The sequence below is a fragment of the Carcharodon carcharias genome, chromosome 16 (assembly GCF_017639515.1).
Source record: "Carcharodon carcharias isolate sCarCar2 chromosome 16, sCarCar2.pri, whole genome shotgun sequence".
NCBI classification, from domain to species: domain Eukaryota; kingdom Metazoa; phylum Chordata; class Chondrichthyes; order Lamniformes; family Lamnidae; genus Carcharodon; species Carcharodon carcharias.
Window position 1 is genome coordinate 112,846,217 of NC_054482.1, and position 18,415 is coordinate 112,864,631.

Consider the following 18,415-nt stretch of genomic DNA (forward strand, 5'->3'; position numbering starts at 1 on the left):
AAAACACCCCAGATAATCTGCTCTTAGTCACATTGCTGCTTGCGAGAGCTTGCTGAGAGCAAATTGACTACTCTGTTTCCTGCATTATAAGAGTGATTAATTAATTGGCTGTAAAGCGTTTGGAGGTGTCCAGTGGTCATGAAAAGGATACCTAAATGCAAGTCTATCTTTTTTTTATTTTATTATTCCTAAATTCAAATTAAGAAGAATAGACTGCACTGGCACGTTGCTAGAGACCCCTGATAAAATACTGACCAGTTGTCTGCATGCCCCCTCGCGTCAATAGTGGACGCTCCCAAAAGACACCTAACGATATATTGGCATGTTCCTGGGGAGCCGCGCAAACTCTTAACACACTCTCAGGAGGCCTGCCATGAATACTATAACTCCAGGACTCCGTCCCCAAATGTCTAATGTCTTATGTCAGCTCCTGAAAGGAATGCTCTACTAACATTGGAGAAAATGTTCCTGTCAGCACACCACAATGTAAGACCATAAGACATAGAAGTAGAAATTAGGCCATTTAGCCCATCGAGTCTGCTCCACCATTCAATCATGGCTGTTAAGTTTCTCAACCCCATTCTCCCACCCTCTCCCTGTAACCTTTGATCCCCTTACCAATCAAGAACCTATCTAGCTCTGTCTTAAATACACTCAATGACCTGGCCTCCACAGCCTTCTGCGGCAATGAATTCCATAGATTCACCACTCTCTGGCTAAAGAAGTTTCTCCTCATCTCTGTTCTAAAAGGTCTTCCCTTTACTCTGAGGCTGTTTCCCCTGGTCCTAGTCTCTCCTACTAATGGAAACATCTTCCCCACCTCCACTCTATCCAGGCCTTTCAGTATTCTGTAAGTTTCAATCAGATCCCCCTCATCCTTCTAAACTCCATCGAGTATAGACCCAGAATCCTCAAACGTTCCTCATATGTTAAGCCTTTCATTCCTGGGATCATTCTCGTGAACCTCCTCTGGACCCTCTCCAGGGCCAGCACATCCTTCCTGAGATACGGGGCCCAAAATATTCTAAATGTGGTCTGACCAGAGCCTTATAAAGCCTCAGCAGCACACCGCTGCATTTATATTCTAGTCCTCTCGAAATTAAATGCCAACATTGCATTTGCCTTCCTATCAACTCAACCTGCAAATTGTAAACTGCTGTTAAGGTAACACACGGAGAAGCACAGTCATACTGGAGAGTACATAATTTTTCAGCCGCTGAACTTGCAGTGATTGATAACCTGGGTTGCAGACAAGTCCCTCACATCCCTCAGGGTCCATTGGTCCAGTTTTAACAGAAGATACCAAGGTCTGAATCAGGCAGGCCAGAAAGGAATAGGGCTGTTTTAATTCCAGAAACAATTTTACGTTTTTGTAGCAGGCAAGTCTCTTCTGTTTTATTTACCACCTTTCAAAGGAATTAATTTCTCGCTCTCGCCAAGTCCTTTGCTCCCAAAGTTTCATTTTGGATTCAGGAAAAAGGAGTTTCAGTCCGAATGTAGTTTTTTTTTGTTGTTTTGGCTTTCCATCAGATTATTCTGCTCCTTTCAGAAATGCTTCAACGTGTACCACAGATGTTTCACTGGTTTTAGGATTCTAAAGGGATTCGATAAAGTGGACTTTAACACGCTCCTTCGCCTGGTTTGACTGCACTTGAGGGGGTTGGGAGGGTCAATTAAAAAATTATCTGCGGAAACAATATTTTTCAACAGCTGTTTGGGAGTACAGAACTTGAGGATTGCTGAGAAAAGAGAAATGTCGAAACTTTTTGTCTTGCACCCATCAGGACTCTTCGCAATGCCTCTACCAATCAGGGTCCACTTGCCAGCCAATCAGCACTCTTGTCACATGCTGTACAACTTGTTGTTTTCTCCTTGTATTCTTGCGAAGTGTCCTGATGAGAGCAAGGCAAAAAACTGCGACATGCCTCTTCTTTCAGCAATAAACAATATTTTACTGAAACGAGTGACCAGTGAAACAGGCTCCCAAGGGAAATAGTAGAAGCAGTATTTGATTCATTCAAATGCAAATTCGATGGATTTCTTTCCAAATATATCAGTTTGGGATAGATACAGTGTATGAGTAATTTAAGGCATGACATGTGGGAAGTGTAGCATGCTTGATAGGAATGGGGTACTTTGGACTAATGCTTCCCCAATATGTTTCCCCATCCTGTCATGTCTAGCTCTGTTTACCCCGGATTTTGAACATTTGTCAATTTAAGCGGGAATTTTGAACAAGACACAGTCACTGAAAGCACGAAATTCTTTGCGGAGCTGTCATTGATATATACAAGCTCCTTCTTTATTGCTGGAAAAGATCCCAAAAGACAAAGTAAACTAAGATATCGGTGCTAACAATTCCTGTTAGCAAACTCCTGTAATGGATGCATGATCCTGGATGTGTCTTTTGTTCACCAGTAAAATAATGGCTTGTTTTTGTTTTACCTGTAGTTACCCAAATTTTGATTTTCATGCTCTTCCCTCGAAATCTGCTTACGGACTTGCGCGAGCCTCTCCTTCTACAAGCAGGGTGGGAGAAAGGGAATGAGTTTTAAGTATGGAACGGGTGTCCAGATAAATAACAAGAATTCCAGCGGGGGAGGCGAATGGCTGCTTACCAGCTCCTCTCTCCTCCTCTCCAGCGAGTGCCGCTGTTTCTCCCACTCCGAGGACCCAGCTGACAGGCGCTTCACCGAGCCTTGCCCGTACAGTCGCCTCTGAGCCTCCGCTTTCTGCTGAACTAGATTCTTCCTCCTGTCGCTGGTGCTAAAACAGAGAAACAAACCCAACTGACAGAACACAGAAAACATGAAAGCAAAGCGGGTACAATTAGATAAACAAAGAATGTATTGAGTACAAAAGCAGGGATGCAGTGGTGGAACTGTATGAAACGCTGGTTAGGCCACAGCTGGAATTTCGTGTACAGTTCTGGTCACCACATTACGGGAAAGACATGATTGCTCTGGAGAGAGTGCAGAGGGGATTTACAAGAATGTTGCCAGGGCTTGAAAACTGCAGCTATGGATCAGCTAGGGTTGTTTTCCTTAGAACAGGAGGGGGGGGGGATTAAGGGGTGACTTAATTGAGGTGTATAAAATTATGTGGGGCCTAGAATAGGGTGGACAGGGAAAATTTGGTTCCCTAGCTGAGGGAGCAATTACCAGGGAGCATAGATTTAATGCGATTGGTGGAAGGAATAGAGGGGACATGAGGAAAAAAATTTTCACCCAGATGGTGGGTGTCTGGAATTCACTGCCTAAGTTGATGGTTGAAGCTGAAATGCTCAACTCATTTAAAAGGAGGGTCATGAGGACTCGAAACGTCAACTCTTTTCTTCTCCGCCGATGCTGCCAGACCTGCTGAGTTTTTCCAGGTAATTCTGTTTTTGTTTTGGATTTCCAGCATCCGCAGTTTTTTTGTTTTTTTCATTTAAAAGGTACCTGGATCTGCACCTGAAGTGCTGGAACCTGCAAGGCTACGGGACCAGGGGCTGGAAATGGGGTTTATAAATGAGCAGCTGATTTCTTGGTTCTCTTTTTGGCCGGCGGAGACATGATGGGCTGAACGGCCTCTTTCTGCACCATAACTTTTCTATGGTTTCTCTGCTGTACCTGTACTCCACATCATCAACATTCTCCCATGACCATCTCCAAAAGAGTGATGGCCCCACGAACACAGGTACCTCACCAGAGTGCCACATCTTCAGACAATGCTCTTAACTGGTTGGTTCAGATGAGCACTTTGTTGAATAAGACAATCAATAAGCGACAATGGCTAAGTACTCAACTGGGAAGCTCATTTGATCAGGACGTCGTTAATCAATCTTCACAAACACAGATGCTCAGTGAGGGTTTTAAACAGTTCAAACACTACTGTAATGCTAACTAACATTCTCGACAATGATTTAATGCGGCTCCACTGATGGCCTGAGGGGCTGTGTAACTGTGCGCTGCAAGTCCCAGAACCACAGAAGTTAATTCCCTGCTCTGTGCTCAGTTAACTGATGTTGGTGGGGGTGCTGATAAAGCTATCACAATTAGCCTCACTGCCTTCAGGTCGGAGAGGGAAAATCTGACAAGAAGCTCTGGAGAAAATTCGCACAGGCAAGAAAAGCACTTGCAAGTGCATGCTGCCGTTCTGTAAAAAAGTTTCACCATTTCTCTCCCATGCCCACCTTCTGAAGGGTGATGGGCACTTGCACATAGGTGTACCTCACCAGAGTGCCACATCTGCAGGCAGTAGTTAAAATCATGAGTGTTGGCAGAGCCTTGAACACAGAAGGGTCACCTAGTCTGGTGCAATCCTGTTTGGCTAAGACAAATGTGGGTCCGTTACAGGCAGAGTCAGGAGAAAATGGGGAATAATGAAATGGCAGAGAAGCTAAATAATGACTTTGTGTCTGTCTTCACTGGGGAAGTAGTCTAGAATTAGAGTTCCAAGGGACTAGAGAGAATGAGGAATTGAAGGAAGTTAGGAAGAAGGTTGGAGAAATTAATGGGACGGATGGATGATAAGTCCCCGGGACCTGATATTCCACATCCCAGAGTGTTGAAAGTGGTTGCTATGGAGATAATGGATGCATTGGTGATGAACGGCATGACACTAGGAAGTTCTGAGGAACAAAGGGACCTTGGCATGTGTGTGTCCATAGATCTCTGAAGGTGGAAGGGCATGTTAGTGGGGTGGTGAAAAAGGTATATGGGACACTTGCCTTTATCAATCAAGGCATAGATTACAAAAGTAGGGAGGTCATGTTGGAGTTGTATAGAACCTTGGTGAGGCCACAGCTGGAGTTCTGTGTGCAGTTCTGGTCACCACATTATAGGAAGGATGTGATTGCACTGGAGGGGGTGCAGAGGAGATTCACCAAGATGTTGCCTGGGATGAAACATTTATGTTATGAAGAGAGGTTGGATAGACTTGGGTTGTTTTCGTTGAAACAGAGAAGACTGAGGGGTGACCTGATCGAGATGTACAAGATTATGAGGGGCATGGACAGGGTGGATAGGGAGCAGCTGTTCCCCTTAGTTGAAGGGTCAGTCACGAGGGGGCATAAGTTCAAGGTGAGGGGCAGGAGGTTTAGGGGGGATGTGAGGAAAATCTTTTTTACCCAGAGGGTGGTGACGGTCTGGAATGCGCTGCCTGGGAGGGTAATGGAGGCAGGTTGCCTCACATCCTTTAAAAAGTACCTGGATGAGCACTTGGCACATCATAACATTCAAGGCTATGGGCCAAGTGCTGGTAAATGGGATTATGTGGGTAGGTCAGGTGTTTCTCATGTGTTGGTGCAGACTCGAGGAGCCGAAGGGCCTCTTCTGCGCTGTGTGATTCTGTGATTCTGTGAATGGCCTACTCCTATTCCTATGTTCCTTTAGTGAATAAAAATGCCCCAAGGCATTTCACAGAAATGGACAGAAAATGAAAGACTTGTATTCATATAGCACTTTCCACTACCACTGGACATCTCAAAGCAGCTTCCAGCCCATGAAGTACTTTTTGAAATGTATTCACTGTGGTCATGTCAGAAACACGGCTGACAATTTGCACATTGCCAGCCTGCACAAAAAAGCAATGTGATCATGATCAGATGATTTATTTTGTTATATTGATTGAGGGATAAATATTGGCCATGCTCTTTAAATTACTGCCATGAGATCTTATACATCCATCCCAAGTAGGCAAGTGGGGCCTCGCTTTATCAGCCCATCAGAAAGCCAGCACATAGGAACGTAGGAGCAGGAGTAGGCCATTCGGCCCATCGAGCCTGCTCCACAATTCAAACAGATCATGGCTAACCATCTACCCCAATGCCATTTTTCCCACTATCCCCATATCTCTTGCTGTCATTAGTATCCAGAAATCTGTCGATTTCTGTCTTGAACATGCTCAATGATTGAGCTGCCACAGCTCTCTGGGGTAGAGAATTCCAAACAGTCACCACCCTCTGAGTGAAGAAATTCCTCCTCATCTCAGTCCTAAATGGCCTGCCCCTTATCCTGAGACTGTGTCCCCTGGTTCTAGACTTACCAGCCAGAGGAAACATTCTATCCACATCTACCCTGTCACGCCCTGTAAGAATTTTGTAAGTTTCAATGGGATCATGTCTCAATCTTTGAAACTCCAGGGAATATCGGCTCAGTTTCCTCATTTTCACCCCACAAGGCAATCTAGCCAACCCAAGGATTAGTTTGGTGCATGTCCTCTATGGCAAGTGTATCCTTCTTTTGATAAGGAAACCAAGGCTGTATGCAATCTCACCAGGGCTCTATACAATTGCAGCAAGACATCTTTATGCCTGTACACAAACTCCCTTGCAATGAAAGCCAACATACCATGTGCTTTCCTAATTATTTGCTGCTCTTGCTTGCTAGCTTCCAGTGACTCATGAACAAAGGACACCCAAGTCCCTTTGGACATCAACCCTTCCCAACATCTCACTTTTTAAGAAATACTCTGCCTTTCTGTTTTTTCTACCAAAGTGGATAACTTCACACTTATTCACATTATATTCTATCTGCCATGTTCTTGCCCACTCTCTTAACCTGTCCAAATCCCCTTGAAGCCTCCTTGCATCCTCCTCACAACTCACATTCACATTATGTGTCATCAGCAAATTTAGAAATATTACATTTGGTCCCCACATCCAAATCATTTATTTAGATTGTGAACAACTGTGTCCCCAGCACTGATCCACACGGTACCCCACTAGTAACGTCCTGTGAATTACCTGTTTATTCCTACTCTCTGTTTTCTGTCTGTTAATCCGTTCTCAATCCATAATAGTACATCCCAATCCCATGTGCTCTTATTTAGATAGCTAACAACTTGTGTGGGACATTGTCAACAGCCTTCTGAAACTCCTCTGACAATGCAGTACACACGCAGTACTGCGCTGGAGTGTCGGCTAGACATTTGTGCTCAGGTCCTGGAGTGGGACTCAAACCCAGAATCTTGCCACTCAGAGGTGAAAGGGCTGCCAACTGAGTCATGACCGTCAAAAAAAAATCTGACAGACCAAGTGAGAGGTGACTAAATTCTTGACCAAAAAAATATGTTTTAGCATAAGTCTGAGAGAGAGAGAGAGAGAGAGAGAGAGATAAAAAGTGGAGACGCTTAGTGAGGGTCTCACAGACCATCAGAGCTAATAGCATGGCTACCAATGGTCAAAGGAAGAGAGGAGTCACAAGAATCAGAGTCAGGAGAACAGAGAATGTGGTGAGGGGAGGAGTCGGTTGTGTGAACGTAGCAGGGAGGTCATGCAGTCTTCCCGACTGGGCTCCGCAGTTGCTGCGCTGTCTGTCAGCCAGGTGCCCACCAGCAGGTGGTGACGGCGGGGGCAAAGAGGTGAATTATTCGGTGCCTGAGAGTTCATTTGGTGTCCGGGGGGGGGGGGGGGGGGTGTTGGGGGTGTTGAGGGGGGAGGTAGCATGGTGTCCTCAGCGAGTTGTAGTGAGGGCAGAGCCAGAAGCCACACAAAGCTGCAGCATGGGCGGTGGGATTAGGAGACGGAGAACAGCCAGAGGCCCCTGCTGGTGCCTGAAGGACCAGCGAGAAGATCTAGAGCGTGCATCCCGCTGCTCGAAACCAAGGAGGACAGTCTGCACAGCATGGTGTCCCTCTGAGTCTGAGAAACCCCAAGGTGCAGAATATACCTTTTTAGTGTAATAAGAAGCGCTCTGAAGAGTCATACGGGCTCAAAACGTTAACTCTGTTTCTCTCGCCACAGATGCTGTCAGACCCGCTGAGTTTTTCCAGCATTTTTTGTTTTTATTTCACATTTCCAGCTTCCGCAGTGTTTTGCTTTAATCAGACCTTTACGGTGGTCTGGATGGCCAGGTAATCTGGCTCATGAGTTCGTGGGGAACTACCAACAGGAGTGCCATGAGCATGCCAGCTCTCAACTTTGTTGCTCTGCTCTGAGTCCAGCATTAAGAGCAAACCCATTTTGTGAAGAACGGGGACAGGAGGTAAAAGGTAAACGTGTGGGATCACTACCTGTTGCTACTACTGAAAACAAGGCATTCTTGCTCCCACTGTTTAACAACCACGTCTGCAACATGTCTATAATGCTATAATGGAATATCGCTATAACGGAAACTTGGTTGAAAGAGGGACAAAATGGCAGCTCAAGATCTCTGGATATAGAGTTTTCAGGCACGATAGGGAGTGGGATAAAAAAGCGGTGGTGTAGCATTATTGGTTAAAGAATCAATTACAGCTGTGAGGAGCAGTGATCTACTAAATGAAGCATCAAACGAGGCCATATGGGTTGAGCCCAGAAATAAAAATGGGGCAGCCACAATGCTAGGAGTGTACTATAGACCCCCAAATAGTGGAAGGGAGCGAGAAGAGCAAATATGTGGACAGATTTCTGAGTGCAAAACAATAGAGCAGTAATCACTGGGGACTCAACTACCCTAATATCAATTGGGATACTAACTCTGAAGGGCACAGAGGGTGCAAAATTCTCAAACTGCATTCAAGAGAACTTTTTTAGCCAGCAAATAACAATCCCAATGAGAGGAGGCGCAATTCTCGATTTAGTCTTGGGAAATGAAGCTGGGCAAGTGGATGAAGGAGTAGTGGGGAACCATTTTGGAGATAGTGACCATAATATAGTTAGATTTAGCATCATTATGGAAAAGGACAAAGATAGAACAAGAGTAAAAGTTCTAAATTAGGGGAAGACAAATTTTACGAAGCTGAGAGGTGAGCTGGTGAGGGTGGACTGGATATAAAGCTGTTAGAAGGAAAAATGGTGTCAAATCAGTGGGAGACATTCAAAGGCGAGATTCTGCAGGCACAGTGTAGACATGTCCCCACAAAGAAAAAGGGCGGTACTGTCAAATCTAGAGCCCCCTGGTTATCCAGTAACATCCAGGCCAAGATAAAGCAGAAAAAGAAAGCTTATGACCATCACAAAGCACTTGATACTGCAGAAAGCCTAGAGGAGTATAGAAAGTACCGGGTGAAGTAAAAATGGAAATTAGGAAAGCAATGAGAGGATACAAAAAATATTGGCAGGTAAAATCAAGAAAATCCTAAGGTGTCTTACCAATACATTAAGAGCAAGAGAATAACTATGGAAAAGGTAGGGCCTATCAGAGATGTACATGGTAACTTTGGGTTGAAACAGAAGATGTGGGCAGGGTTCTCAATAAGTACTTTGTCTCTGTCTTCACTAAGGAGAAGGTTGATGCAGACATTCTAGGTAAAGAGGAGGAGTGTGAAAAATTAGATACAATAGGGTGAGAGCAGAATTACTGGAGGGACTGGCATCCTTGAAGATGAATAAATCACTAGGGCTAGATGGATTATATCCCAGGCTGTTGAATTAACTCAGAGAGGAAATAGCAGATGTTCTGAGGGAATTCACTGCCTACGTTGATGGCTGAGGCTGAAGCGCTTAACTCAGCTGAAAGGTACCTTGATCTACATCTGAAGTTTTTTTTATTCGTTCATGGGATTTGGGCGTCGCTGGCTAGGCGAATATTTATTGCCCATTCCAAATTGCCCTTGTTCTGCAACTGCAAGGCTATGGACCAGGTGCTGGAAAGTGGGATTAAAATGAGCAGCTAGTTCCCTTTTTCTTTTTGGCCAGCACAGACACGATGGGCTGAATGGCTTCTTTCTGCACCATAACAATTCTACGGTTCTATGGCTGATTCAAGGTAAGGAGTTGAGCTTTCGAAAGTTTTCTTTTATGTTCGAAGGGTTGGGCAATGGTCGTCCATTGTAAGGCGTAAGTTTCTTAAGGAAAAGCTTTTCAAGTGAATGTACTTATCGGTCTGATGTCGGTGAAATAAAGGATCACTGTGTTGGAACCTTTGTGCATTCCCGGTGTATTCTTAACTGTGTTACATGACCATTGCAGAAATAGGGAGGGGTGAGACAATTGAGTGATTTAAATACAAGGATGAGAACTTTGAAGTTGGGACACTGGGATACAAGGAGCCAATGTGAGTCGGTGGGGACAGGGGGGTGATTGGCACATGGGACTTGGTGGCTGCTCAGGAAGAATAAACACGGGGAGTTGGGAGGAAGGCACATCCCCGTTCACTGTGACAACATTTGTGGCTGAGTAAGCAGGTTTCATACAAAACTCATACTTCACTGAAACAGGTCTGAAGCAGTCATGTATTATCCACCGAACCTGTAATCCTAAACAGTTTGGCATGCTGCTAAATGAAAGAGAGCAGAGTATATTGGATGTAGATCGGACCTCATATCTGTCAGCTTAGTTTCTCATCAATTACACTAAATCCACTATAAGGCAGCAGGCTGCCTTTCATCATTTCCAAATTTATTGTGGAATGAAGAAAGAGAAGTCATTGTGAGCCACTGTTTCCACGGCTTATGATAATAATCCACATACGGTATCAATGTAAATCAGCAAACTCTTTCATGTGGAAACATATCACCCACAGAGAGCTTTTCCATTCCTCATGGTGTTTGAGCCTGAGATGGAACATCCAAGCAAATTGTTCAACTATCAGGGGACACGGCTTAAAAAAAAAGGATTTTAAGATAGTCTCTTGGTAGCACAGAATTTGAATATCGCTGAAAAGAGAGACATTTTGCTGAAGCTTTTTGTCTTAACGCTCATCAGGACAAATGCAAGAATTGCAAATTTCAAATGATCACAACAATTTATACCACAGGAATAAAGTTTTTCCTCCTGTGGCATAAATCGTTGTGATCATTGAAATTTGCGATTCTTGCATTTGTCCTGATGAGCGTAAGACAAAAAGCTTCAGCAAAATGTCTCTTTTTTCAGCGATTTTAAGACTGGAATTTAGGAACATGTAACTTCCAGACAGGTGTAATAGATTTCTGGAATAAATTACCCAGGAAGATCATTGGAGATGACATTTGAAATGGTATCATATGACAAATGGATATAGCTCTAGAGAATGAACAGAATGATGGATATGGTGAGAGAGGGAGTCGACCTACTTTAAAAAAAAAAGAGGAGGCTTGTCTGGGTTCTTAATGGCCTTTTCTTGGAGCACAATAACAACAAGATGATCTGGGAAATGAAAACCTGAGGTGCTACAGCGCTACCAGTGGCTGGAGGGTGCAATTATGTGACAAGTTTACATAGGTTAGTTTCCATTACAAATGTTGGCATGGCAATTCATACTGGGAAAGATAACATTGTTGTGATCACTTGAGACGGGACAACTAAGAGTAAATTTTTGTACTTGAGAAGTGCACACAGGCATAAATATTAGTTTAATATTAGTTAATATCTTGGTTACACACACAGGAGATTTGAAAATAAGGTCATTCTCTCTCTCTTTTTCTCTTTCTCTTTCTTTTCACTTTTTTCTGTTCTCTTCATGGTGCTTTCTCTCCTCCTCTCATTCCATCTCTTTATTTTCTGATTTTCACTCCTTAACTTAGCTTGTCTCTTTTTTCCCTTCCTGGCAAGAGGAATAGGGAATGGGATAGATAAAGGTGCGACCAATGGCTGGCTGCATTTGGGGTGAGTGTGGCAAAGGAAATGATCCCCACAAAACTCCCACCATATCTGCCTCCCCCCAGCCTTTAACATCCATCGTGAGCCCCAACTACCCCTGCACCTTCCCCCGACCCAACTCTCTTTCCTATCATATCTTCACTCCCATCGCTATCTGCTACCTGTTACTCTTCCAGCTGTCAGCTCAAATATTTCATCCTCCCCTCCGCTTGCTCAGCTATCACTCAGTTTACCCGTAGTATCCCTCCAGCCATAATGCCTCCAAACCCACTTGCCCCTCCCAGTGCAGGTCATAGTAGGCTGAAACCCATTAACTCTCAATCAGTTTCCATCTTACTCTCCCCTTTACACTTTACCTTCCTACTGATTTCCCTCAAAAAAAAAATTTGCTTCTAAAATTCAACTTGACTTTTTTTTAAAAAAAAGAAATCAAATTACAATGAGGAAGAAAAATGTCTCTCTATCTTTCTCCCTCTGTGTCTGGGCTATTAGAAATTAGAATCCTTATTTCAAAAGTAAACCAATAGCCTTTTTTAACTATCAACACACCTCAGACAATTATCTGACTTCAAATTTTAATTATAACTTACCGTATGTTAAGCAGCTTCAGTGCATGGACTAACACTCCTTTTTTCACTTCAAAGTCTATCTTTTGGTCTGTTCCAAAGCTAGGAGCACGATTAATCTGGTTGGGGTTTGGGGTGGGGGTCAGAGGTGGGTGGGGGGGGTGGAAAGAAAATACTTCAAAACATTTTTGAAAAATAATGCTTGAATATTTTAATAAACATGTTTGAAAAGGTTCATTCACAATTTGTTTCGGTCTGTCCGTCCACACAAACCTCCATCGCATGCTTAAATGATCCTAAACAAGATGATGTACAAACCCTAATGGTAAAGACTCAGTTTGCCTGGTGGGATCCTCCTCTCTTATCAGGACACACCCACTTATCCCAGTTCAGGAATACTCTGCAGCAACTGGAAAAGGCTACATCTCAGGACTACATGACAACAGCTTGCATTTATATAGCACCTTTAATATAGCAAAATATCACATGGTGCTCCACAGGAGTGATTATCAAAGAAAACTTGACACAAAAAGCATAAGGAGATATTAGGGGGAGAGGCGAAGAGAAAATTGCAGAGTTTAGGGCCTAGGCAGCTAAAGGCACAGCCACCAATGACAGAGCAATAAAAATCAGCGATAAGCAAGAGGCCAGATTTAGAAGTACACAGAGATCTCGTGTAGGGCTGGAGGACGTTATAGAGATAGGGAGGGGTGAACCCATGGAGGGATTTGAAAGCAAAGACGAGATGCTGGACCTGGGTCAACATGTCCTGGGGTGACGGGTGAATGGAACTTGGCATGTTAGGTTATGGAAAGCAGAGTTTTGGATGGGCTCAAATTTATGGAGGGTGGAGGGTGGGAGGCTGGCCAGAAAAGCATTGGAGAAGTTGTGTCTAGAGGTAATAAAGGCATGGAGGACTTAAAAAAATAAGATTGTGGCAATTTACTCTCTTAAATGAACGTTGTTTATATTCTACAGATCTGAGTAAAGATAAGAAAAGTCAAAGTTCATCTTCCCATTGAAACATCCATTCATAATGGCATCCAAATTCCCCTTGAATGATTTTTAAAAATTCTTTCCAGGACATGGGCTGGCTAGGCCAGAATTTATTGCCCAACCCTAATTGCCCTTGAGAAGATGGTGGTGAGCTGCCATCTTGAACCACTGCAGTCCATGTGGTGTAGGTACATCCACAGTGCTGTTAGGGAGGGAGTTCCAGGATTTTAACCCAGCAACAGTGAAGGAAAGGTGAGATATTTCCAAGTCAGGATCGTGTGTGACTTGGAAGGGAACTGGTTGATGGTGGTGTTCCCATGCATCTGCCATCCTTGTCTTTCTAGGTGGTAAAAGTCGCAGGTTTGGAAGGATGCTATTGAAGGAGCCTTGGTGAGTTGCCGCAGTGCATCTCACAGATGGTACACACTGCTACCACTGTGCACTGGTGGTGGAGGGAGTGAATGTTTAAGGTGGCGGATGGGATGCCAGTCAAGTGGGCTGCTTTTTCCTGGACGGTGTCAAGCTTCTTGAGTGTTGTGGGAGCTGCACTCGTCCAGGCAAGTGGAGAGTGTTCCATCAGACTCCTGACCTGTGCCTTGAAGATGGTGGACAGGCTTTGGGGAGTCAGGAGATGAGTTAATGAAATAAAACCAGAAAGTGCTGGAAAAATCCAGCAGATCTAGCAGTATCTGTGGAGAAAGAAACAGAGTTAACGTTTTGAGTCTAGTGTGACTTCTTTGGAACTGAAAAGGGGTGGAAATGTGAGGGGTTTTATGCTGCTGAAAAAGGGGGAAAGTCAGGTGGAACAAAAGGGATAGGTTCAAAGGTGGAAAGATTTAATACCAAAGATATCACGGGAAAAAAGGGAAAGGGAGTGTTAATGGTTGTAGTAAAGAAACAAAGCATAGGTCCAGAGTAGGTGTTAATAGCAGAATTAAAGTCAGCTCAGTCTGAAAACAGAAACAAGATACAGACTGGCCTCAGGATTCCCAGTTTCTGATCAGATTACAGAGTGGTTGCCTCCAACTAAAGGTGTTCCCTGACATCACAAGCAAGCTCACACAGTATTATTGGCAACTATTTCCCCTTGCTCTAAGGTAATATTTTAAATTGAAATGCTGCTCCTGACCAGCCCTTATTATCTCACTTATTTGGCCAGATTTTCACCTCCCTCATCTGGGCAGTAGTTTAGCATGTTGACTGTACATCCGTTATGGAATCTGTCTGGTTGTGAAATGAATGCAATTGAAATCAGGGTTCTTTAAGAGGCACGTGATGCACCTCATCAGTAAAAATGGAAAGTCTGTCTCATTACTTTATACACCTTTATATGTTCCTCTTGCAACAGAGAAGATTAAGCGCAATTGAAAGAGGTGTTCAAAACCGTGAAGGCTTTTGGTCAAGTAAATAAGGAGGGATTGTTTCCAGTGGCAGAAGGGTCGGTAACCAGAGGACACATATCAGAAGGTCCTCAGTTCAGTTCTGTGATTCTAATGTAACTCCAATTCCCCGACCTACACTCCATGTTGGGTAAGGGGGAGGGGGAGGTGGTGGCGAAGTGGTGTTGTCACTGGGCTAGTATTCTTGAGACCCTGGGGACCTGGGTTTGAATCCTACCACGTCAGATGATGAAATTTGAATCCATTAAAAATCTGGGATTAAAAGTCTAACGATGACCATGAAACCATTGTTGTAAAAACTCCATCTGTTTCACTAATGTCATTTAGGGAGAGTTCCCTCACATTCTTCCCTCAAAAAATACAAGATATGGGCGTTGTGCACTGTCAGAATTTTTCTGCGTCCGATAAAACCATTAAACTCTGCCTTTTCAGGCAGTTGTTATTGTAACAACATTCACCGCACTCCAATTAATTGTGAAAAGTTCGAGATGTATATGCTGTGAATGTCAACATCTTTTCTCTTTCACCACTGAAGGAAGTGCATTCAGTTAATTTCCCAATTTATGAATTGTTAGATTCTCGCATCTTGGCTTGACAAACTGGTATTGGCTCCTTTCCTGTCAGGCAGACTGTGATTTCACAAGAATTTCACTGACTATCACCCTATCAGACTGGAAGGTTAGGGATGATCTTCCTCTCCCAATCCACTGGAATTAAAAATATATATTGGGGTGCCAGTTTGTGGCCCAATAACAAACGTGCACCCCCCTCTGAATCAGACGGTAGTGTGATTCAAGCCCCACTTCAAAGAGTTGAGCCCAAAATCTAAGCCGAGACACCACTGGGGCACTGCGGGAATGTGCACTCACCTCCAGGAGCCAGGGTTTCAGCTTCCTGTCCAAAATAATGTCAAAGCCGAGAACTTCAAAGCAGACGCTGTTGCTGCCCGGGTGCTGACCAGGTCGACACATGCGGTAGGCATGCAGGACATGCGGTTCCGCCACAATCAATGTCTTTACAACCAGGTCCTGTGAGAGAAGAATGATCCATTAAAGAAAGAAACTGTGTTTATACAGCAACCTCAGGATGTCCTAAAATGCTTTGCAACCAATGAAGCACTTTTGTAGCTGTTGTGGGACACAGTGGCCCAATTTACAGACAGCAAGTTCCCACAAATTGGATAATGACCAAATAATCTGTTTTATTGAAGTTGCTTGAGGGATATTGCCCAGGACACTGCAGAGAGCTTGCCTGTTCCTCATTGAAGTGGTAGCCATAGGCTCACTTACATCCACTAGAGTAGGCAAACAGGGCCTTGGTTTTATGCTTCATCTGAAACATGACATCGCCTGGAGTGTCAGCTTAGATTTTGTGGTCAACTCTCTGAAATAGGACCTGAATCAAGCAACTATCTGATGAATATACTATCACTGAGTCACGACTAGCCAAGATAAAGTGGAACCAAAGAATGACAGAAACACTCTAATGGAAAAACGGGTGATCATTAAGGAGCAGATGCTTCAGGTACAGGCTAGGGTACATTCCAGAAAGGGGAAAGATAGAGGAGATAGTGTCCTTGAATAAAGAGGGAGATAGAGAATATGATGAAATAAAAGAAGAGTTTATGATGCATGTAAGGTGAATTCTTCAAACAAGAACCAGGTTAAATACAATGTTCAGAAGGGAAGAGAACAGGAAAATAAGACTGGCAAAGAGAGGCTATAAGAACGGAATAGCAGTTAACATAAAAGGAAACCCAAAAATCTTCTACCAGCATGTGAATAGTAAAACGGGTAGCAAGAGGTAGGGTGGGACATACTAGGGACATAGAAGACAAAGCTATAATACTTAATGAGTACATTGTTTCTGGAAGAGGATGCTGGAAAATATCGGTAGAAATGCACATGGTAGAGGGAACAGATGGGGTGAAAATTGAGAGTCAGATGTACTGGTAAGGATGGCTATATATAGAGTGGATAAGTCACCTGGTCCGGATAGGTGGAACCCAGGTTGCTATAGGAAGTGCGGTTGGAGATAGCAGAAGGACTTAATCTTCTCTAAATACAGGGGCGGTGCCAGAGGAATGGAAAGTAGCAAACGTGACACCCTTGTTCAAGAAAGGGTGTACAGACGATGCTAGGAAACTACAGGGCAGTCAGTTTAACATCAGCAGTGGGGAATGTTTTAGAAATATTAATCAAGCACTTGGAGAGGTTTGAGTTAATTAAGGAGAGCCAGCATGGATTTGTATAAGGCAGATTGTCAAAAAATTCAATTTGATTAGGCACGCACAAAGTAACAGAGAAGGCCGACAAAGGGAATGCGGTGGATGTTGTCTATATGGATTTTAAGAAAGCATCTGACAATGTATCACCTAAGGGGCTGGTGAACAAAGTTGAGATTCGTGGAATAGATGAGTCAGTGTCAGCTTGGACAAAAAACTTGGTTTAAGTACAGAAAACAGCAAGTCGTGAAACATGGCTGTTTTCAGACTGGGATGATGGGTGACAGTCAGGTTCCCAAGAGTCAGTCCTCCCAGATCACTGTTTTTTTATTACATATAACTGACTCGAATATTGGAATACAGAGTAAATTTTCACAATTTGCCAATGCTACCAAACTTGAAGATGTGGCAAACAGTGAAGATAATACCAAAAACTCTGCAATAGGATGTAGATGGTCTAGCAGAATGGGCAGACACGTGGCAGATGGAATTTAATACAGAGAAGTTTGAGGTGATGCACTTTGTCAGGTAGGAAGAGGCAATATAGATTTGATGGCACAGTTTTAAAGACTGTGCAGGACAATGGGACCTGAAGATTCATATGCATATATTTTTGAAGGTGGCAGGATATATTGATAGAATGGTTAGCAATATATAGGAGACCTTCTCTCTGCTCATGTGGTGTCCAAAGGTTGCTAATTATGGTTCTCAACACATCTCTATCTCGAGCAGCCCTTTTCAATTGGACATAGTCTATGTCTTGTAGCCAATCCTTTGACGCCATCTATCTACATCCTTCCTTCTTATGGGATCTTGGTCTTCATAAATAGAGGTATTGAGTAAAAAAAATGGAAGTTATGCTGAGGGGTACAAAATGGGAGAACTGAGGTTGTTCATCTTGGGACAAAGGTGATTGAGAGGAAATTTAATATAGGCCTACAAGATTATGACAGTTTGAGATAAGTAGGCAAAAGAAAAGATAGTCCCATTAGCTGATGGTAAAAGGACTAAGAAACTCAGATTTAAGGTTTTGGGCAAGAGATATTGTGAGGGAGAACTTTTTATATTTTTACACAGAGTCTGGTGATGACCCTGAACTCACTGCCTACGACAATAACAAAAGCAGAGAGGGTCCATGATTTCTAAAGCAAATTGATTGGGCACTTGAACTTAGAATAAAATTCCAATTCAAAATCAGCAATACAAACCATCAATTCTTCTTCCAAACCTTTTACTTGTTATCACAGGCTACAATTATTTAAAACTTTTAAATAAACATCCCAAAAGCCCTTCATTGAGGGGTAAGGAAACATAATGGAAGGTCAGACCGAATAAACAACTTGCATTCATTGATCTTCTTTAACACGGTGAAACATTCCAAAGCATTTTGCAGGAGGAATTAACAAACAAAATTTGACACCGAATTGCAGAAAGAGACAGCAGGTCAGGTTGTCAAAGGCTTGGTTAAAGAGATAGTTTTTAAGGATCATCTTAAAGTAGGAAAGATTGGATTTCATGGTTCTCTGCTGGCATGTTTGAATGCACAGACCTAAAATACAGCGCGTGACCAGCCATTCACCTTCCAGCCCCTCTAGCATGCCCCCCATGGGCAAGACTATTTTGAAGAGGAGCAGGGGAATTATCCACGGTGTCCCGGCCAATTTTTAATCCCTCAACCAGCATCACAAAAAACAGATGATCTGCTCATTGTCACATTGCTGTTTGTGGGAGCTTGCTGTGCACAAAT

The 18,415-nt window shown here is 43.5% G+C and overlaps 1 protein-coding gene across 1 annotated transcript in view; it reads right to left on the minus strand.

Annotated features, from left to right (window-relative positions):
• ttll7 (tubulin tyrosine ligase-like family, member 7) overlaps window positions 1–18,415 on the minus strand; it is a 184,824-nt gene that overhangs the window by 104,018 nt on the left and 62,391 nt on the right. Inside the window, exons 8-11 of the mRNA XM_041207843.1 lie at window positions 15,314–15,472; window positions 12,073–12,167; window positions 2,619–2,766; window positions 2,446–2,519 (exon numbers count right to left, since the gene is read on the minus strand). Of these exons, the coding sequence (XP_041063777.1) occupies window positions 2,446–2,519; window positions 2,619–2,766; window positions 12,073–12,167; window positions 15,314–15,472 (476 nt within the window). The remainder of the gene's footprint in view (window positions 1–2,445; window positions 2,520–2,618; window positions 2,767–12,072; window positions 12,168–15,313; window positions 15,473–18,415) is intronic.